Source organism: Cryptomeria japonica, chromosome 1, assembly GCF_030272615.1.
Source record: "Cryptomeria japonica chromosome 1, Sugi_1.0, whole genome shotgun sequence".
NCBI classification, from domain to species: Eukaryota; Viridiplantae; Streptophyta; class Pinopsida; order Cupressales; family Cupressaceae; genus Cryptomeria; species Cryptomeria japonica.
In genome coordinates this window covers 429,355,280-429,378,581 of record NC_081405.1, presented here as the reverse complement: position 1 = coordinate 429,378,581, position 23,302 = coordinate 429,355,280, and the positions used below count along the sequence as shown (strand labels likewise).

Here is a 23,302-nt window from a genome sequence, read left to right as displayed (position 1 = left end):
TTAGGTTATAGCCATAAAACAAATATTTTTGTGAGTTGTTGCTTCCTTGGGTTGTAGTCCTAAAACAAAGTTGTAATCCTATATATATTAATGTGAGGTTGAATTTGGATAGTAGATCCAACTAGCTTTCTCACTGTGGTTTTTCTCTTGTTGAGTTTTCCATGTAAATTTGGCATTTCATGTTGTGTACTTTTCTCTTTCTATGTTTCAATTGTTGTTGATTTGTTTAGAGTAGAATTTGGATTAATTAAGGTGCCAAAGCGTTTAAATTTAATTGAATATTGAATCAACTCCCCTCCTCTCAGTATTTTTCTATATTTAATAGGGCCTAGATTAAGAGTTAAAATATGAATGACCATGAATAAGAGGTGAAAGGAGACTGAATAAGATTAAGAAGTTGATTTGAATGAAAGGATGAGATTAAGAGGTGGGTTAACTTTTTGAGTTCAATGAATCTAGACATGTGAAGAAGGGATAAGATGAGACACTTGTCACATGACTACGGATTTAGATCATGATTAATGTGAACAAGTTGGAGAGCTAGGATTAAAGAGAAGAGGATAATTAATTAATTAAATAAATGAATACCTTTATTTAATTAATAGTTGAAAAATGTGGGATTAGAATATATAATTTATTTTTTTGGCAAGCTAAAGGTTGCATATGGGTTATCTCTCTTTATATTTGTCATAGGAGTTTACACCATGGTTGAAAGCCATTAGAGCCTATAAAAGAGCTTCAAATGAACTCAATTTACAAAATATTACCCTTTATCCCAAAAGGCAAAAAACTCCTCACTCAACTCTTACTAGCTATAGGTGAATGCACCAAACAATTGCATAAGGGACCCCATAACACAAGGTTTGGAACTGCATTACAAGTAGCACATCTAGAATTTTGCTTTTCTTTCAGCATGATAGAGAAGAAACATATTGAATGGGGTCTCATTTTTCTTTCTTTTTCATTGCACCATTATCCAATTTTCCTTATCACCATCTCCACCCATTAATTCAACTATAGGATCCCACCATAGAGGGCATAGCAGAAGAATACTCAGAATGCCCCCTATCTCCTTTATTAGGGAAGATGCATCAACTACCATAAGGATATCCTTTCTCATTGACAATGATCCAATTTTGGCCCCTGAGGTGGAAACCTTCAATGGGGTTGGAGGATCAACCATGTTTTTTGAGGGATCAAGAGGATCAACCTTGCAATTTGATGGATCTTTTTCAACCTCATTGGCCACAATATTCCTCTCCAAACTTGAATCTTCCTTCTCCAAAAAATTGTGGTGGGGAGAGACATCCCTCCACCAAGTAACCTAATTATCTTCCTTTCGTTTGGAACAATGGGCAACCATATGTCTAGTCTTATAACACCTATGACAACAAAAGGGAACATGAAAAACTTTAAGAAACCCCGCCCTTGGACAAGGTGTAAAAACCTGGCGAAAGTTGTATAATTCCAGAGGAAAATTTTAATTTTACGGGCGAATTTTTGTGGTTTACGGAGAAAAATAATAATCTCCATTGGCATTAATTAATGTGGGATTAGAATAATTAATTAAGTAATAAATATTTATTAGTTCCTGCTCATGGAGGAATACTTATGCATCCACCATGGTATTAAATAGCTATTAGTCATTGTCCTTGGTAACCAATCAGAGTTGAAAATTTTTCAAACTAAAATAAATTTTTCTATTTTCAAAAGTTAACTTGCTTATTTTTTAACAAAAAATATTTAAAAAATGATTTCTTTATGCTGTGATTGGTCTATATGAATTTCCGTAGGCATAAAATTTAATTTTTGTGAACAAAAATATACATAATTTTTATGTACAATTAATAACTGTCATAATTAAAAATGGTCAGAAATTTAATGACCAATTCATGTGCTGATGTGACATTGCCTTGCTCCATGCGATTTTTTTATAGCGGTGATACTAATGCAAGATGATTAAGTGGATAAAGAAATATTAATTTAAATTATAAAATGTTCATTCTTTTTGACCGGGCCCACGACAAGTGAGTTAGCGGTTGGACGTGACCCCCACTAAAAATAGTGGTGTTTTTTCTACTTCATTTTCAAATTTAATTTCTTCGCATGTTGATATTATACTTTTTGATGAATTTATTTAATATTTTAAATAATTTATTTATATTTTATATAATAAATTTTAATTATATTTTAAATAGATTTTTAATATATACTATTTTATATTATTTTGTAATATGTTTTTAAAATCTACTTTATTTAATATTTATTTTATTTGTTAATACATTTTATTTATATAATTTTTTTTATTTTTTTAAATTTTATATATTTTTATTATATTTTACTTAATAAATTTTAATTATATTTTTAGTAAATTTTTAATATATTTAATTCTATTATATTTTTATTTTTTAATTTATTTTATTTAAATTATTTCTTTTATTTTTTAAATATATATTAATTATATAATTTTTAAACTTTTTAAATATCTAATTGGAAATGCTAATGTAAGCATTAAGGTAATCATTAGCCTTCTAACATAGCAAAAAGAAATTGTAACAATCTATATAAAAATATAACATTAAATTTGTAACATTAGCATATATAACTTTAATACATTATGAAAATTTAACACTAAACCTAATTCTGAATTAGGTATATATATCTTTAATAATTTTATATAAAATTCTAACATCAATAATAATTTTATCCCTATCCCTAACTCAAATTCTAACCCTAACTCCTCCCCTCACAATAATTATTACCCCAACCTTATCTTTAATTATATACCTAACCCTAATCCTAATTTTAAAACTAATATTATTATTACTTATTTTATAATAATAATGTTATATTTTTTTTAATTGAAAATATACAAAAGAATTGCAAAATAATGTTATACTTATTATAAGTATAAAATGTTATACTTATTAAACCTTATCTTTAATTATATACCTAACCCTAATCCTAATTTTAAAACTAATATTATTATTACTTATTTTATAATAATAATGTTATATTTTTTTTAATTGAAAATATACAAAAGAATTGCAAAATAATGTTATACTTATTATAAGTATAAAATGTTATACTTATTAAAGATTATTTTAATTCAAAGTGAATAAAGTTTCACTTATCAAATTTATTCAGAAGTGAATAAATTTTATAATTGAATAAACTTTATAAGTGAAAGTTTATTTACTTTTGAATTTTTGAATTATAACTGAAACTTTATCTCTAACTAACTAACACCATTTCTAATCCAATAAACTTTATAATTTTTTAGTAATAATTATAAATTAATTTTATTATATATATAATTAAAAATATAACTTTATTATTACTTATTTTATACTTATAATGAGAATTTGTTTAATGCTTAATATAATAATGTTGTACTTATTATAATAATAATGCTATACTTATTTATAAAGTTTATTATTATACTTATTATGAAGTTTATTTTAGTTCAAAAGTGAATAAATTTTATAATTGAATAAATTTTATAAATGAAAGTTTATTCACTTTTGATTTATAAATAAAATTTTATTTGAATAGCTTTATTTCTCCATGTATATGTAGCTATCTCTTCCTCTTTCTCTCTATCCATTACTCTCATTCTTTTAATGGCAGGAACTTGAGGCTTTGCGTCCTTGTTTAACTATTGAAAAGGAAAGGCTAATGAATTAATTAAATAAAAATATTTATTTAATTAAGAGAAAAATACATTGTATTTAATTAAATAAATAATAAACATTTATTTAATTAAGGTGAGAATTTTTTTAGATGTCTACAATCTATACGATAAGCGTTTATTTTCATGTAAAGTTACTTCTCCATCATCACCAAAAGACATTAGAAAGAATGATGAAATACTACCTTGATGAGTTTATCTATACAGGGTAAATGTTATTTGGAGAGCAAACATGCTCATAATATAAATGAAGACTAACTCACATCTTCTTAAATGTGAAACAAATGGATAAAAGACAAAAGAAAAAAGAAAAAAGAAACCTATATAAGGATGAGAGGAGGGTATACATCTTTTCAACAACTAAAACGATTAAGTTAATAAAACACTTTATATTAAAGCGTAAAGCTTATATTAACATTCAAGACAATTATATATATTTTAATAATAGATTCTTTGTAAACTATTAAAAAAGTAAAATAATAAAACGTCAAAATTCATCATCACAATAAATATAAAAAATTCAATCATATACTAAATTAAAATGACTAGATCTACATCCATTGAAGTATCTCCCAAAATAATTAAGTAAATTTTTATTAAGAAAAAAAAATTCCACAATAATAAAAATAAATACGTAACATATTTTGCTTGGTTTGTATGTTTATTGCACCATCTCTGTCGAAATATTTGGAGCCTGGTTGAGCGCGAACATCGCCCGCCATTTACGAGAGTGCATTTACTTAGAAAATTTCCCAGTAATAACCTGTTAAGGCCAAAAGAAATTTTACATAGATTAACAATTTGCATAAGACTGAAATAAATTTCTTATGCAGTAGCATTTCATGAAATTCATATGACAGACATATAGATACACGTCCTCGAAATCTTCATCTATTCAAACAGAAATGGACAATGTCTGTCGAGCTGTAAGTAAGCTCTCTCCTTAAAAAAAATAATGTCGCCCTTCTTCAAACGCTAATTAATTTTCCAATTTGTTATTGCAGTTGGTGTCAAGTGCAATCCACAGATGTCAAGCGACTGACAGACTTTGCCGGATCACAATCGCAATCAAATATCCCGGCGCTAGCAAAAGTTCCAGTTCCACCACTTTTCAGATATCAAGTAAGCACCATCTTATTTTAGCACCAGCATGATTAATTATTTTAGCGCAAATGCTGACGGAATTTGTGTCTTGATATGAAACAGTCTCAGATACAGGGCGGGGAATCAACTTACCGGAATTTTTACTTTCTTATAGCAATATCAATTTACACCGTGCAAATGACATCTTTTTCAGCTCACCGCAATGCTGGGGTGAAGTTGATTGCCAACTTAGTTTCCCTATAAATTCTTAATTATAATGTGAATTTCTAATTATCTCTCTCTTCTTGTGTGTTGTTTGCTTCAACATATTTTAGTATAGCTGATATATAAATTATAATAAGCATGGAATTTTCAGTCCATGAATTGTGTACGTTTTCAGATCACACTTGTGATTCACCTTCAGGATAGTTAGATAAAATAGATTGCCAGGGTGTGATCCCAAATGTTTGATGAAATTTAAATGTATAATACATAGCTTTTCCAAATCATTTTAACTCTATTACTGATATATGTTTCTGCTATTGCAGATGGAGAGCTAAGCATCAAAACCACAGGTAATAAAAAACTTTTTTCTCAGATTTTATAGTTTCGAATCTTAAGAGGAGCAGGTATTTATGTTTCATACGATGTAGGGTTCGGGGTCATATACACTCCATAGAGTTTTATTTATATACATACTCCATAGATGACAAATTATGGATCTTAAAAGTAAACTTAATTGCATCACCCACTACTTTTGGACCTCATTATTACCTCTTTGCAGGTGTTGTTTTGGTATGGTCATTTGAATAGAATTTAGTTATAAAAAGTTAAACATGTTTTAATTGGAGAGATAATCCATTATGGACAATATTAAAATGAAATGAAAGATTTTAATGACATCCATATTACCAAGCAGTCCATGGGACCAAGAGCTATAGTAATGGTGTTATACGCTAACACATCCACTAGCACATCCACTTGACACAAGGGGTGGCCCTATTAACCTTACAAAATTTTCAATCTCTTTTTGATGTCAGATCTTCTACTGTCAATCTTGATCAAAAAGCTTTCTGCTTTGTTTAGCCTCACCTCCTCAAAAAAGACAGTTAGGTTGTCTACTTTCAGGTTGTCTTTGTATTTGATATAGATACCACTGCGGGTTGCACACTCCATGATCTAGTTCCATTCTGTCTCCATCACCCCCTTTTGCAAAATAATTGTTCTCAGTCCACAGTCCTCCTTAGGTGTTGTCTACCTATCAGTCTCATACCTAAGATAATGGGAGTTAGTCTTTAATTGAATCATCAACTTCTACACTTTCCTCTTGATTTCTGCTTCTATGTTGGTCTTTTTGTCATGATCCTAGGTGGAGTTAAACTCTTTGATACAATATGCTTTCTTTTGCTCAATTTGCTTTGTCCACATGACTTTCTTGAATTTCTCAAAAATATTATTTAATTTTCTCATTAGTGTTTGGATACTTTTGCATGATAATGTCCCATTTACTCATCCACATTTTATTTTGATTTATCCATGTGTTCTTCCTTTTGCTTAGCTCTTCCTCTATCACCATTTCTGGGCCATTGATGGGTCTCCATACTTTGTTTCCTTTTTAGATAACATCTGAGTCATTGGTGATGCCTCTAACAGGGAAGTATTTGTCTCAGCTAATAGAATCTTATACAGGATGGATTCTTTGATTTTGAGGCTGCTTGTGATTAAATGTTTTTGGAATGTCTCTATCTATCTCTATTTCAGATCTGACACATTGCTGCCCCAAATTTCACACCCATATAGAACCACTAGTGTGATAAGCAAGCTGAAGAAGGTTCTCTTGATCTTTCAAGTACATAATTCTACATCCGTGTGCCTATTTTGTAGTGAGTATAAAGCCTTCTACCCCCCTTGTATTATTTTTGTCTTTCATGTTTCCCAACTGAGCTTGTCGTGATATTAAAGCTTGAGGTGCTTGTTTTCTTTTACTTCCAGTGGACTTCCCTAAAAGGGAAATTAATTTGTTTCTTTTTCTCCGTAAAGAAAAGATCATGGCTTTGGTTTTGTTGGTATTCACTTGCATCGCAACCTCTTGGTGAAAGAGCTCTAAAGCTCTTAGGTGTTCTTTCTAACTATGGATCATTCACATAGATGAGTATCTTACTACATATTAGGCAAGCTGAACGCTCCATCTCCCTCCCCACACCAACTTTGGTTATCCACTCCTCTATCTTATCAATGTATAGCCCAAATAGATTGGAGGATAGTTGACAAATTTGTTTGACATCAATGTTACTTTCAAAGCATTCAGACATTTCTCCATTGTGGTCTTGATCTGTTCATAAAGCCTATGAACTATCGCTCTAATGCATTTGGAACTCAAATCCCTTCCTCCAGCTCTAAAGGTTGCCTCTAGACAACATGTCAAATGCATTTTAAAAATCAACAAAGCAATAAAAAGCCTCTTTTCCTTGGGTATCCCATACTTCTTCAATCAAGCACTCAAGAGTGATGTAATGGTCAGCAGTGGAATGCTTCAGCCTGAAGCTTGCCTATCCTTTCTGCTTCTTTTCCCTCTTTTGCTTTCCAGCTGCTAATTCTGTGCACTACCATGCTCCCGAATAGCTTTCTTTTTGCCTGTCCTCTCGCTCTTTTTCCTTGAAATACATTTAACTTAAAGATGATTTACAAGGAGGTTTGAGAAAATGCAGTTGCAACTATAAATTATCTAAAGCTGTTATTATTATTATTGATGAAATTCCAAACAAAATATGGTATGCTGCATGAAGATATGGAAAAGACTGAAGTTCAGCACTTCTGGCTGAATTGGGGAGAGAGCAGGGTAGTGCAGGTGGGTACATCTTCAAAGGGCAGAAATACTTTCAGGTAAATCTCAACTATTTGGCTTCATTTAGACCATTTTCATTCTATATTTGCCATCCTTTCAATCGTTGTTTCATTTAATTTTTTAAAGACAAGGGTTCCTGGTACAATTGAAATGAAATGGTAGGCGATAAGATTTGGCTGTCCCCATGCAGCTAATTGTCTTCTAAATGCTCGTATGTTTTAGTGGCACAGAAGCATCCTTTTCAGTTCAAGGAAATCTTGAAGAATTTATTGTATACATAAAGGATTTATGTCAGAAGGTACGTCAATATTAAATATGCCACATGTTCCTTTTTTAGAACAAGAAATATGAAGTTTTGAAAAAAAGAAAATTAAAAGAATTTCAAGATTCACATTAATGGCTTATGGAAAGGGCCTTATTTGCTATGATAGTGAATAGTTATTGTACAAGTTGAACATTTCAGTAAAGGCTTTTTGATTTGTGAAAATTTCTGTGATGCAGATAGCCATCTTGCAGATTCCGGTAAGATATTCAGTTGGTAGCGATCTTCTGTATTTTTTTTTCTTAGAGTTGTGTGAGTGTAGTTTATTTGATTTCTTACATGGAAAATTGGAAATAATTTGAACCCTTACTAGTTATTTAATTTCTTATAGTTATTGCTGGATAGAAATTCAAAACTCAATGGATTTTTCTTTACGCTTTTGTCATGTCATACATTTCACAGTGCAAATGATGGATCCATTATTCTCATCATGGCTGTGGGTCATTTTTTCATAAATTCTCTGTCTGAAAATAATCTTTTTTTAAGAACAATTTTAGTTGAAATTACAGAAATAGTTTCGTGTAAGAAGATGCTTGTATTTCTTAGCTTTAGACCGTACTAGCATTTAACTTTGGTTGATCATTGATATCATACAAGATATTTATGGGTTGATGTAAATGCTTACATTGAATTAAATTTTTAAAATTAGGAGTCATATGCCTGGAAACAGAGTGACCAACTAAAAGTTTCTTTTAAGATTTTCAATTAGTAATTTTTAAGAAGTTAATTTATTTATAATGCTGCTAAGTCATAGGATAATACTTTATTAAAATGCTGCTAAGTCATAGAATAATAATTTCATTTGGTAGAATACCAATTTAGCAATTGTTGGGGGTACTGTTTATGAGAAAATCGAGACAAAATTAAACCTATACAGATAATGAGATAAATTTCTTTAGTTTATTTAGTGATAAATATATAATTGTATATAACAACAATAAAATTGTGGCCAATGTAGAAGCATGATCCATAAGCAAAAATATGGCAAATGTCGAAGCAAAACCCATGAATATATGAGCAAGGGATCTATATCCCAAAACAAAGAGCATAAGCATATAATATTGAGTACTCTTAAGTCTAACAAAATTGTAAAAGCTTAATTATAATGAAGGCTTTGAACCAATGAAAATGCAATAAGTTCGAATTATCATGAATATCATTCCCGAAGGTGAAGCAACAAAGAGCAATGCATTAGTTAGTAGTGGAAAGCACTCTGGGGTGAAAGGTCATGATATCATTCTTTCCTCCTTAACTAGTTTTTCTCCTCTATAAAAATTGCATCCCATGTTGTAGTTTCTTCTTCTTCCTTACCATCTTCCAGCTAAATATTTACTTGCAAAAGATTTTGAATCTACATGAGGATAAATTGTCATTGTGCCAAAGTGGTACCCAATCACCATAAGGAGCATAATGCAGCAATGGCTTCTTATTTCTAGGGATCTTTTAGGATATTATTGATAATAAGTCTAAGAGGTTGAGATCAAGTTGTTAAAATATTGGTTTCTCTCATTGTGTAGACCCAAGTGCAAATCTCTAAAGTGACGTCCAAGGTGGACTTCTAAGTGGTGAGTCTTGGTCTTCCATTATTTGGCTTCTAGTAGGAATTTCTAAATTTCTATCTAAAAGTTAGTGCCCTTAAGCAATAGTTCTGATTGAGCTTGGCACCACAAGCTACATTGATCCCTCCTAGGTGCAGATCGATCAGTTTATAAGTATTAGTTTTCTTGTTTGAGCTATATTTGTAGTCTATCAGCAATATAATTATTTTTTGAATAATTTGAAGGGAAGAAGTGTGTTGAATAGGTTTAAAATCCAATGGTGAGCACACATAGTTATAGTGAGAGAGGGGGTGAATTAATATAAGATGAACTTTTACTAATTTAAAATCCAACAACCATGAAAATATCAATCACACAAGATCTACCAACTAAGATACATAAGATTTACATTGAAACCCTTTTGGGAGGAAACCACGGAGAAAAGACTCCTTGGATCTTCTATACAAATCTAGCCAACAATGAAATTCTCTTTACAAATCCTCATAGGAACCAACTCATAGGAGACACCAATCCCCACCACTAAGCTCCAACTTAGCAAGAGACACCGATCTCTTCTATTAGGAGGCACAAACCTCCAAACCAACAAAACTTTTGTCTTCTTGATTATTGCTTCTTCAAAGCATGATAATGAATCTCCTTCATAAAATCTGTTTATAAGTCTTGTAAATCTGCTTATAAATTTGTTATAAATCTCCTTGAAAGTCTGTTATAAATTAGAAAAATATTTCTTTAATTGTTTGCTTTCGTTTACCCCCACACAATTTCTATTTATACCTTATGCCTCTTCATGAAGGGAGGCGAAACCAACAAAACTTTTGTCTTCTTGATTATTGCTTCTTCAAAGCATGATAATGAATCTCCTTCATAAAATCTGTTTATAAGTCTTGTAAATCTGCTTATAAATTTGTTATAAATCTCCTTGAAAGTCTGTTATAAATTAGAAAAATATTTCTTTAATTGTTTGCTTTCATTTACCCCCACACAATTTCTATTTATACCTTATGCCTCTTCATGAAGGGAGGCGATTCTTCCTCAAGGAGGTTGGCCGCTTACAAAAATAAATAAAATTTTATTTTTATATTAACTATTTCCAATATGGGCAACTACCCTAAGGGGGCTGGCCCATGCCAAGGAGGCCCGAAAAATATTAAATTAGATTTTTTATTTTACAAGATGTGGGCATCAAAATCAAGGAGGGATGATTAGCAATATGTGTGCAAATAATGCATGGGTCAGCCAGCCCTGAAATTCAACATTTTTTTCTTCTTCTTTGTTTAAACCTCTATCTTGCATGATAATGCATACAATTTTCTTCTTTGGCAGTAGCAATATGATGGAAGCAATTGTGTTCGTTCTTCTCCCTTTGACATCAATAACAACAATGTTTCCAACAATCTCCCCCTTTGTCATTGATGGCAATTAGCAAAGAAATAATCTAGGAATATAGAAAGTACATACTTCTTCCCTTGATTGTAATACTTCAACTTTTTGAAACTCCCCCCCCTTTGACATCAATAATAACAATGTTTCCAACAATCTCCCTCTTTGTCGTTGATGACAACTTGCAAAGAAATAATCTAGGAATATAGCAAGTACCTACTTCTTCCCCTGATTGTAATACATCCCCTTTTTGCAACTCTCCCCCTTTGACATCAATGGAAAATTCTTCAAGGAGCTGAAAGATGTAATATCCCCACAATTGTTTCCAACTTATTTCCAGTTACAATCACAACAAGAACCCATTAAGGTTAGGAAATCAAGATAGAATAATGCTGAAATTGTAACCTTTCCACTTTCTGATCACCAAGTGCCCAATATAGGAAGGTGAGAGCATACGGTGTTGAGGGGATCATTAGCTTCAAATAACTGGAAATATTACAATGCTTGGGTGGCAAGCCAGCTCCTTCCGCTTATACAGCAGGTGACAGAAAACTAAAGAAATCACTTGGCGGTAAATCAGCCAAGGACAAGCCAAGAAACTGAAATAACAATCACTCAACTGCTTATCCAGCGGGAGGATTGGGAATAAAATTAACAATCAACTCTACCACTTATGCAGCGGGAGGACAGTAATACAAAATAAGATATAGGCGGCAAGCCAACCTCTTCTACTTGTTCAGTGGGAAATGAAGAGCAATTCCAAATATTACTTGCTAATAGTACTACTATTCAACATTACAATAATTATCATGTTTGCAACAAAGGTAAATCACTAGATACAGCCGCACATATTGCTCAATCAGCTCTACAAGGTACAAGGGACTCTCCACACAAGAAAAACACTCCAAAATCAGAAATTTCAAAATTTGATAAACTCCCAGCATGCTGAAAACACAGACCAGCAACACCAAATCCCACTAAAACACTCACAACTCTCTCAATTCTTAACCGAATGACATGAGACTGAAAGCAATTGACTCCAAGGAGGTAGGCGATCAAGCCTAGAAGAACAAACTACAACAAGCTGACCCAAATACACTATGCATGCATCCCAAAGCACTCAGTCACATGGTACGACCAGCTAAGGGGCGATTTGCTAAAATAAAATCCTAAACCAGACAGAGAGATAGAGGAAATACCCAGTTTGAGGAGAATAACACACAGAGACCAACGACCAACAATCTACTTCAGCACACTTCGTGACCAGCAACCCGAACACTCAAAAAACACTCCAAACATTTGAAATTGATACATAAATCTGCAACATTGTCCTTCAATCCACTCCTCCGAATGAAGAGAGGTCACAAGCTCAACTAGTTGTTGTATTGCAAGCAAGGAATCAAGCGGTAGCTGGGAGGTATGTATTCCCCGAAGCTTCATTCCAAATTTCGGTAGCACTTTGTTATAATTTCTTCATGGATACCAAAAAGAGAGCCCAAGGTCCTTATTTATAGCTTTTGCCAGGCCAAATTCAAATTCAAATGCTCTCCAAATGCGTCCAAACCAAATGCCATTACATTTCACCTTCATTAGGCATTGCATTTCATTTATTTCTTTTACACAAGTTCGCCTAACTCACATTCACCATAAATCGCCATTTATGATAAATATAACTCATAAAATAATATTGATGAAATTGTACTTTGGTGTCTCAATATGAAGGTGGAATATTTCGCCAAATAGACTTAGGATAAAAAGAATATTTCCCTTCTCTAAGTCGTCCAAGATCATATCAGAGTCACCTTATTAAAATAAGTGAGCGCTCAACAATGACTTATAAATAATAATATAACCTAGACAATCTTACTTAGAAAATCGTCCAACTTGCCTTGAGTTATAATCTAATTAAAAACACCATGGCGACCCCTTGAAGTCACAACACAAATTACGCCTAGGCCAGGGGGAATAATAAAGTATTAAAAAATACTTTTGCTTCCAAAAACTCAATCCTGCCAAAATGAGCTAAGGCCAAGGCACTGAATTGCATTGCAAAAAATAGTCATGTGAGTTCGATCATAGGATCCTGCCAAAAATAACACTGCCGGAAATAGCCACTGAGTTGAGCTGCAGAACCCCTGCCAAAAATAGCATATTGCTAAAAATAGTACTTACTATAAATAGCATATTGCTAAAAATAGTGTGTCAAAAGTCATTTTCATCACATTCTGAGCAGTAGTCATGACTTACTAAAATTAGTAAGTCTGGAAATCATCTTCGAAGAATTTGCATGTCAAACCACGTTGGAGCTCTAAAAAAACCCAGAAAAACCCTATAAAGCAAACAACTGTCATCCTGTCACAATTTACTAAAAATAGTAAATTCAGAAATCTTCTCTGATTGGAATGCATGTCATACCATCCTGAAGCTCACGAAAAACCCAGAAAGAAACTAGAGAGCAAACTGTAGAACTCTTGCAAACACCTCTCCGAAAACCTTTCTGAAGACAAAAACCCTAATTTAGTCTTTGGTTAGTCTATGGGTTTCCAAAATAGGCTAAGATTCCATCCATCAATCTAGAACTGAGAAGGGGACATTACAAAAGATAATACAATGTTTAACTCTCCGTGAATTCATGCTTCTCCTTAGGAATTTAGTGATTGGATGCGATTGATATTGCTCCCAATTTTTGCCTTAAATACTCAAATTTTTCTTTAGGTAGGGGCTTTGTGAAGATATTTGCAGTGTGTTTTTTTGTGGCAACATACTCTGACCTGACATTCTCTTCTATAACTTGTTCTCTTACGAAATGATACTTGATAGGAATGTACTTTGTCCTAGAGTCCATTACTGGATTCTTTGAAATATTGATTGCACTCACGTCGTCACAAAGCATGGGAATAGAATGATCATATTCTAGCTTCATGTCTTTCAATGTCTACTTCATCCATAGAACTTGTGTGCAACATGATACTGCTACTATGTATTCTGCCTTTGCTGTGGATAAAGAAACTGAAATTTCTTGCTTAACCAAGACACTAGACTACTATCAAGAAAGAATGCTCCTCCATTTGTACTTTTTCTATCATCAACATTGCCTACCCAATCCACATTTGTAAATGTCGTTAGGGTGAAATCTTCACTCTTGAATACCACAAGTCAAAAACGAAAGTGCCCTTTAGATATTTAAATATTCTTTTGACTGCTTGCACATGAGTTTCTTTTGGTGCTACTTGAAAAATGTCTTTTTATTCCATGATGCTCACAAAAGTATTCAAATTCATTTGATGTAAACTCACCACCATAATTTAATCTCAAACACTTGATCTTCAAGCTAGTTTCATTTCCAACCAAGGCTTTAAAAGCTTTGAGCTTCTCAAATGCTTCCGTTTTTTATTTTAGGAAAGTGACCCATGTCATCCTAGAGTAATCATTAGCAAGAAACATAAAATAACTCTCACCTTGCAAACTTTGTGTTCTTGTAGGCCCACAAAGGTCGACAATCTCTTTGAAATAATTTTGACCTTCCTGTGTAGCATTTTTTTCTCTTGATCTCACTAAGGATTTATTAATCTGCCATAAATCTCCTTGAAAGTCTGCTATCAATCTTAAAGATATTTCTTTAATGGCTTGCTTTCATTTACCTCCACATAATTTCTATTCATACCTTCCTTATGCCTCTTCATGAAGGGAGGCGATTCTTCCTCAAGGAGGTCAGCCACTTGCAAAAATAAATAAAATTATTAACTTTTTCCAAGATGGGTGACCACACTAAGGAGGTTGGCCCATGCCGAGGAGGCCCCAAAAATATCAAATTAAATTTTTTAATTTACAAGACATGGTTGCCAAAATCAAGGAGGGGCAATCAACAATATGGGCGTCAATAATGCATGGGCCGGCCAACCCAAATGAGACTCAAAAAATATTTTCTTCTTTGTTTAAATCTCCATCATTGTAGGACTTATAAGGCACACAATTTTCTTTTTTGACAGCAGCAATATGATGGCAGAGATTGTGTTCTTTGTTCTTCTCTCCTTTGACATCAATGACAACAGTGTTTCCAACATCTAAAACTAGCAATATATGATAAATCAAAGGATACACACATAGCAACACTAGATTTACCATGGGAAACCCTTTTGAGCAAAAACTCAGCAAGAAAAACAACACCACTATTATATAATCTAAGGAATGAGGTTACAATATATAGAGAAGCTCACTCTTATTTTTTACCTTGTCAAATCTAACAACATGCACCTTTAGAGAACTTGTTCTTCCTTTTCCTAATGCGCCCTATTTGTTGCTCTCTTTCATGCAATGAAATGTCCCCCACAATTTTTTTGAATTTTTACACACAATAATTTCACCCATTAGCATTAGCATGATAAAATATTGAGAGCAATACATATTGGCGGTTAGACCAGCCACCTCCACTTTTCAGCGGGATAAAGAAATACTGGAATTTAACAACTATTTGGCAGTATAACCAGCAAATTACAAATCCAAGAGGACTGAAGTAAACAAGACAATTACTCAACCACTTATTCAGCAGGAGTACTGGAATTAACAAACTATCTACTCAACCACTTATTCAGTGGGAGGATAGGAGTACAAAAAAAAATAGAGATAGGCGGTGAAGCCAGCCTCTTCCACTTATTCAGTGGGTATTGTGGAAAAATTCAGAATGAAGTTTGTTGTTAGTACTACTAGTTAGCATTACAATACATAACATTAATTGCAAATCAAGAAATATCGCTGTCCAACAGTTGCAAATGATGTTCAATGTATTTCTCAAGTTTCAAGAGACTCTACCCAAAATCATCCCCCAAACTTGTAATGTCCCCTTTTCTAGGCGACATGAGATGAGCAGGGGTTGACCTATCATTCGAGTTTTCGTAGGTCAACGGTATGGTTAGGGGACTCATTCTGAGGATCATGGAGCTTTGCAGGGGCTTTGTGAGCCATTTGGGACCTTCAGACAACAGTTCCTATTTTTTAGGGAGGTCTATTTTTTAGGGAGAACTGGTAGTTGACTGGATGGCCACCTGGGGGACCAGGGAGAAGAGTAGGATCCTTTTGAGCAGTTACAAGTGTTTGGAGAGAGGTTCCTATTTTTTAGGGCAAGTCCCTACTTTTTAGGAGGAACTGTCATTTGGACTGTAGGACTCAGGCAACATCAGTGATCACAGTGCTTCAGACGGAATTCAGATCTGAGTCACGGGTTTCATTTTATGACTTTATATTAATAAAGTGGCCCCTTGGCACGTTTTCCTAGAAGTTATAACTTAAAGGTTATAACTTAATAATATGGTCACTTTTAATGAAGAATTAGACCCTCAATGGGTCAAACCACTTAGGGGAAGTATTTTTTTAATAAAAATAAACATTTTAACATGTTTTATAATGCCAAAAGTCCAACCCTAACCCCAAATTCGAATTAGGGTTTGAGGAATGTTAAAAGAGCGTTTGGGAGTTCATTTGTGCATTATGTTTTAAAGATTTTTGAAGAATTTTTTACCTTCAGTAGGTCTGCAGCATATTGGCAGAGTTTTGGAGCAAATTTGGGGACGGAAACCTCCAAATTTGAGGTGTAGGATGGAAACCCTTACATCTATCAACATATTGATCGTTATTGGAAGCTCTTTTCAGGACTTTGGGACCAAATTCAAGAGCATTTTGGTGGATTACAGCAACATTAGAGTCTAAAATTCTGATCCGAGCAGAAAAGTCACAATTTCCAGCAAGCATATACTCCCCAATCAGTAGGCCGTACCTTTCCTAGGCTAGCCGTACCACCATATCTTGCCTGGAGTTTTCAATGAAATAAAATAGGGGTATGCGGTTTTATTGTACAAATTTCATTGTTGACAGCTAATAAGAAGAAGTTAATGATTATTTTGGAGGAATTGCATCATTCTGGAGTTGTGTCAGCAAATTAGTGGGGAAATACTACATTCCTGGAGGGTTTTACCTTGCAAGAAATCAGTTTTCCATCTGGGTCTGCTTAGTTCTTCTCCAATTGTTTTTGGTAATTTGTTCTAGAGTCAATAAAGTCATTTGGAGCTGATTCCACACTCAACAAGCTATTACATCAGCATATATTGAATTTCAGTAAAATAAGGATGCTCAACCAGGCAAGCTCGGGATTCTTGGTATGCAAGTTTGCACCTTGGGCAAAATTAATTGTCATTCTTGTCAAATTGTATTGCTGTAATAAAAATCAGAGATCTGATCTTCAATTTTAGTATTAGTTTAGTTGTATTATGCATATCTCTTTTATTGTGTAATGTTCAAAAGTCTATAACACACAAGCAAACCTCAAAACTCTTCAAAACTCAAAACATCAACCCGCTGGTCAAATAATTTTATTTAAACAAACTTGTCAAATTGTGCCAATCAACATTCGACATCTTTCAAAACTCCAAACTCTAAATCTGATATACTTCGCCAGTAGACTGAAAACACAGACCAGCAACATAAGAACACACTGAAATGCTCATAATTCCTTCAAAACTCAATGGAAAGTCTTGAAACTAAGTGCAAATGAACTCTAGAGAGGAGGCGTCCAAACCAAGACCAACAACCAACTGCAATCTGATCAAACCATTAATGCACGCCTTCCAAGACAACCACATACATGGCACAACCTGGGAAGAAGGGTGATTTGCAATATAAAATTCAAAACTACGAATTAACCTCTGCAAACTAGCAAAAAGGATCGCCTAGGCCCTTGGAAAATAAATAGAATACCCAGAAGCAACAAAAATTCCCTCTTAGACTTATGATGGAAAAACCACTTCAGCTCTATAATCAATTGGCAACCTGGAAACTCACAAACACACCCAAAACACATCAGAAAACATCAAATGTCACTACAACAATGAACTCCATTTGTTCTTCAGTGTAAAGAACAATCTCACAATCTCAACTAGTTGCTATCTCTCAAGCAAGAAGCCAAGAACTGGTTAGGAGGTATTGATTCCTCGCAGCACTTGTTGGGACTCATTAAATTTGAGTCAAGTTTTGAGGCCCAATTCAAAATTTTTGCTTTGCATTTCCAAATGAGTCAGTTTGAATGGCCTAGTTAGAGAGAGGGCAAAATGGAGCCGGTTGATTTTCAGGAGGTAAGGCTCGGGAAATGTGTCCTACACCTTTCATTTGGCCTATTCAATGATGTGCAACTTTCAGAATTCAATTTGGATAAGTTTATCAGGTACCCATTTCGAGGGGTGAGTTGAAAGTGCATTTTAGGCACAAATGCAGATTTTATTGAATAGCCTACTTTGGGTGTTTATATCTTTTGCCCTGTTGATCGTCATGAAAAATTTCAAAATGGATTCAATTCTATGCATAAATGTGAGTTAGATTACAAAATTTCAAGTCCTCATGAATCCATTTGCTCAGTTTTCAAAGCTCAATCTGTTCGCAGTTTGAATGTTTTGGCAAGTCCCTATTTCAGAACCTAGTCGGAGCCCTGTTTCGCATAAGTGTAAAAGTTGCCTTAGTGAGTGTTATGCCAGAATGTTTGTTCCGGTCTATTTTTGGTATAAATGATGAGTCATGTTTCAAATTTCAAGCCCCTACCAATCTGTTTAGTCGGTTTTCAAAAGGGTTCATTGAGCCATCTATTTCAGGGATCCGTACTTTCATTGCCGTATCAGTTAAAGTTGCTATTTTCATGAGCGCGCCATTTGTACCCAGTCATACTTTTGGTCGAACTGAGAATTCAAAGATTTAATATGTACTTCAAGGTACCTGTGTTTCAAATTTGAGGGTCTACGGAGGTCGTTTGGTATTTTTGAGAAAGGCATCATGTGTTGCCAGAACATTGACTTCATTAGGTCTGCAGTGTCGACAAAGCCAGTTGGGCATTTTCGGAAATTAATATCTCTTCACTCGGGACTCGTCTTGAAAAACCGTTTGGTAGAGTTCATGCTTGTATATCAGAGTACACGCCTGTCAAATGGCGAGGTCCAGAAAGGTGTTTTGACCACTTTGAAAATTACGTCTTCGTGATTAAATGCGAAAATGTGGCGTAAGTGCCTGAAAATTGCAAAACTCAGTCCGATGATCCGAAAACGATGCCGATCGTTTCCAGAGGTGTGTTTAAGGTTCCTGAAGTATTCCAGAGGTCAGTTGCATGAAAACAAATTTTTTTTTAGTCAGACCCACTTTGGGGCCCGACCTGGCCTATGCCCGTACATTGTTTTTATTGGCGATTTTTGTTTACTGGGGGAATTTCAGAATATTCAAATAATCATGCAATGATAGTCACACTTTTGTGATAGTAATATGTCAAAGATTGCAATCATAAAAGAAAGCCAGGAACAGTCACAAAATCAATGATGGATATAGTCCAATGCATGACAACAACAGAGCAACAACGATCAGAGAGAGAGCTTCTACGAGAGTCTAAGGCACAGTCAAAGATGAATACAATCAATATACAGTCAATGAACAGTATTGATCGCAGACCTTCAAAACACAAGTGGAGCTATTCATCTGTTAAAGGACAGTGATGCAATCATTGCACAGGCCACAGTGACAGTCATATTGTGCAGTCACGGTCATTTTCTAGTGAACATCTAGTAGTCTAGTTAACAAAAGGAAACATTCAATAGATCAACACATGATTGTCACAACAATGAACATCAGTACCTTCATGCAATTCAATTGGCAGGCATAATGCCAAATCCATAACCCTTGCAGTCTCCTTGCGTGATGGCTGCTAAAGGTAAGAAGTTCTTTCAGCAAGTTGAACTTGGCAAATTTAATAAGAATGGCAGCCTGCGTGGGGTTTTCGCACTGTAGCAAATGCATTAGTTGCTGGGTGTATAGCATGGGTGAGCTGAAGCGTAGCATGGAGCTCCTTTGGCAGCTGTCTCTCCCTCCACGTGGGCCATGAAGTCTCCAAGCTAATGTTCCTTCCTCCATGAAGCATTGTAGCAGTTGCAGAAACCCCCAATAAATGCAATCAACACCCTCTCCTCCCATCCTCTCCTTGCTGTGCATGGCATAGTTTAAGGCTATGAATATTTCCATTAAAATGCAATCAGCCCCCCTCTGCGTGACATGGAGATTAAAGGAGACGTGAGAGGTAAGATGCAAGTGTTCTCACCATAGACGTGAAGGCAAATGCTCACGTGGTTTTGGCAGAGGCTGAAACTTTATGCAAATGCATTTGGCAAGTGTAAAACCCTCTCCTTCAGCGTGGATATTGTTGTCCTCATTTTTTGTTTGCAAAAAATGAAGGACCACTACGGTAAAATTTTATGAAAAAATTGAAATTTTTACTCTATGGCATGCTTCCCGAGGCAGAATTTCGACTAATCCTTGGACTGGCTTGATCCTCAGTCCATTCTCGAACTACGTTTCGAATTTCGTCCAATTTTGGGTTCGTTTGCTATGCCTTTCCTTCAATTTCGGGTTTTAAAACCCGGACTGTAGGTGGAGAATTTTCTTCAAACTGCAAGTTTTAATGATATTCATTGTTATGGTCTTTGTAGGGGAATTTTTGATCAATTACATGTGCACTTTTGTTTTAAATATGTCACTTGTAATTTATTTTAAGTTTCCCCTTTAATGTTTTTATCTTTTTATCGTTTTTGGGTCATTTTTAGTTAAAATAGGGGTTTTTTGGCTCAACTGCAAGTAAACTTGCAGTTTGTTCAAAAAACCCCTACTTTAATGATTTTCACATGTAATAGGGATTTTAAATCCCCATTACATATGTGCAAGTGTTTTTAACTTGTTGTAGGGATTTTATTTCCCTTTTACAAGTATTTTTAAACTTGCAGTTTGTCTTTTAAAACCCGATTTTGACATAAAAGTGCATTTTTGACAATTTCAAACTTGCAGTTTGTCTTTTAAAACTCGATTTTGACATAAAAGTGCATTTTTGACAATTTCGAACTTGCTATTTGTCTTTTAAAACCCGATTTTGGCTTATAAATGGAAAAAGTGAAAATAAAACTTGTTATTTTCTCCCCAAAACCCGATTTGCATGTTTTTGGGTAAATCAAACTTGTTGTTTGTTCCCCAAAACCCGATTTGCAAGGAAAATGGATTTGTTGAAGATGTCAAAGTGATTTTTTGGGGAGATTTGCTAGAGATGCAAGGCGTTTAGGATTCTATCCTATTCTCATGCATTTTCAAACACATTTTTCGCCATTTAGAGTTTATTATTACTGGTTTTTGGAGCTGAATCAGCAAAAACGTGGTTTATCCAATCCACATTTTGGGCGTTTTTTACTCCATGAACCTGCAATCTCCTAAGGCGTTTTGCCCTCTCCTACCTAGGCGTGGAGTATGGGATAAGTTTCAAGACATTTAATGATCCATTGATGGTGCATTGAATACCACGTTTTTTGCAAAAACGTGATTTCCTTTGGCTGCGTTTTTTACCTTTGGCGTCATTGCCTCTTCAAATACCTTTGGCGTCATTGCTCCAACAAATACCTTAGGCGTTTTGCTTCAATAAACTTGAAATGCACACTTTCATTGGCATTTTGCTCCTCCAAGTTTAAGATTGCTGCCATATTTGGGGCATTTTTACAAAAAAAAAAACGTGATAAGGGTTTGATAGTCCGGTTTCGCTTCTTCATCTCAAGAAGTATTGCATTGTTGGAGAAGCATTTTGCATTTTTAATAAAGGTATGTTCTTCCTTTCTTCTCTTCTTTTTATTATTTTCTTGTTTTCTTTATTTTTCGTTTTTAGTTGCATTTTTGGCATGTGATGTTCTTCCCCTAAAAATTGGTTTTCGTGAAAGAAATCTTCCCCTTTGAAATGCAATTGTTGAATTGCATTGTTCTTCCTAAAAATCTCTCTTAAACTTGTATTCGGGATTTTTAATCTTGATTACAAGTTCGCTGGAAATTCTTGTTCTTCCCCTACGGTTAAGGAATTTAAGTATTTTTGGTTAAAATTCCAAGCTTGAAAAGTGTGAAATACCCTTCCCTTGCAAATTCGGGTTTTAAAAACCGGATTACATGTTGAAAAGTTCTTCTCATTTTCATGAAAATGACTTTCCCGGATATTCCCATTTCTATTCATTCGCGTTCCCCATATCCGTACTTTCCATTTCCATCATTTCCAACAAGTCAAAATCCCATTTTTCATCCATTTCTCCATTTTCGAATTTACAAGTGTACTTGTATTCGGGTTTTAAAACCCCGATTGCATGTATGTACTTTCCAACTTGTATACTTGCGAAAATTCTCCCAAGATTTGAAATTGGTCAAAGTCAAGATTTTCCCTTTTCTACATATCTCCCCTCTTCCTCTCACAAAACTGTGAAATTCAGAGATCAAAGTTTTACCCATTTGAAGAAGAAAGAATGATATTTGCAGCTGATTATGATGTTGCCTTAACTCTTTTAAGTCTTCATCACAGCATTCCAGGTTCACAATCAATGTCAGATTTGCCGGCATCGCCAACTCCAAAGAAAATGAAATACAAATATGACAAATACCAGAATGAGGTTACACCTTCTCAGGTATCTTCTCCATTGGATCGCATCAGGGACACAGAAATAGGGCACGTTGATATGGCAGAATTCATTCACAGGATAGAAGATCCACAGGATAACAACTTGCAGCGGTTGTTGGACAGCCATATCCATCATGCATCTTCTTTCCCAGTGGTTGCCCTAGAACCTGAGTTTGTTCTTGCATGCGCCCATCATTTTGACAAAGAGTCAAGAGTCATAAAAAATGATGATGGTGAAGCTATAATTCGTCTTGATGCGGATACAATCGAGAAGGTCTTCAAGATACCTCCTGCACCTGTTTATATGGAAATCACCAAAGAAAGTGCAGCAGAGTATTATGTGAAAAGGGAAAAAGATTGCAAGCGACACATCAATAGATGGATCCAAGAGCCTCGTCCTTCCTTCTCAAGATGGGCAAAGTTGTACCGTTGTGATTTCAAGTGGGAGATGGGAGACACCATCACTCTTCTCAGCAGGATGATGGGTCTTGAGCACTCTAATATCTTTGAGCCGTGGATGTATCAATTCATTATGTTCATACGGCAGTCGCATCATATTTCATGGGGTGAAATCATCAGTGATGCTTTATGCGAACAACTTGCAGCAGTTCCTACCACTATGACCTTCTTCATGAATTCTTATTTGGTATATTTAGCAGCGTCACTTAGACACTTTCCAGGTCTTTCTACCAAGGGTGATCGCTCGCTTATACCAGTTTGGGAATATTATGACCAGTTGCCATTGAAACCTAGCAGACTGCATTTCAGAAGAATCCAAGATGCATTCTTTGGATATTTCATGTGTCAGTTTGACATGGATCTCAGAAACAAAAGAGTATCAGATGAGGCATGGGTCAAGGTGTCAGAGTATGGGTGTTTATTCTTGCAATTTCCCACCTTCACCTACATGAGGATTGGATGCTATGATGGACAGCCA

General features: G+C 34.5%; 1 protein-coding gene across 1 annotated transcript in view; it reads left to right on the top strand.

Moving 5' to 3' along the window:
• The first annotated feature begins 4,367 nt into the window (after positions 1 to 4,367).
• The window catches only part of LOC131066104 (type 2 DNA topoisomerase 6 subunit B-like), a 39,249-nt gene continuing 20,314 nt past the window's right edge, over positions 4,368 to 23,302 (top strand). The window contains exons 1-7 of the mRNA XM_059210316.1: positions 4,368 to 4,617; positions 4,696 to 4,813; positions 4,898 to 5,005; positions 5,323 to 5,349; positions 7,561 to 7,657; positions 7,842 to 7,917; positions 8,121 to 8,141. Coding sequence (XP_059066299.1) covers positions 4,597 to 4,617; positions 4,696 to 4,813; positions 4,898 to 5,005; positions 5,323 to 5,349; positions 7,561 to 7,657; positions 7,842 to 7,917; positions 8,121 to 8,141 — 468 coding nt within the window. The 5' untranslated portion in view covers positions 4,368 to 4,596. The remainder of the gene's footprint in view (positions 4,618 to 4,695; positions 4,814 to 4,897; positions 5,006 to 5,322; positions 5,350 to 7,560; positions 7,658 to 7,841; positions 7,918 to 8,120; positions 8,142 to 23,302) is intronic.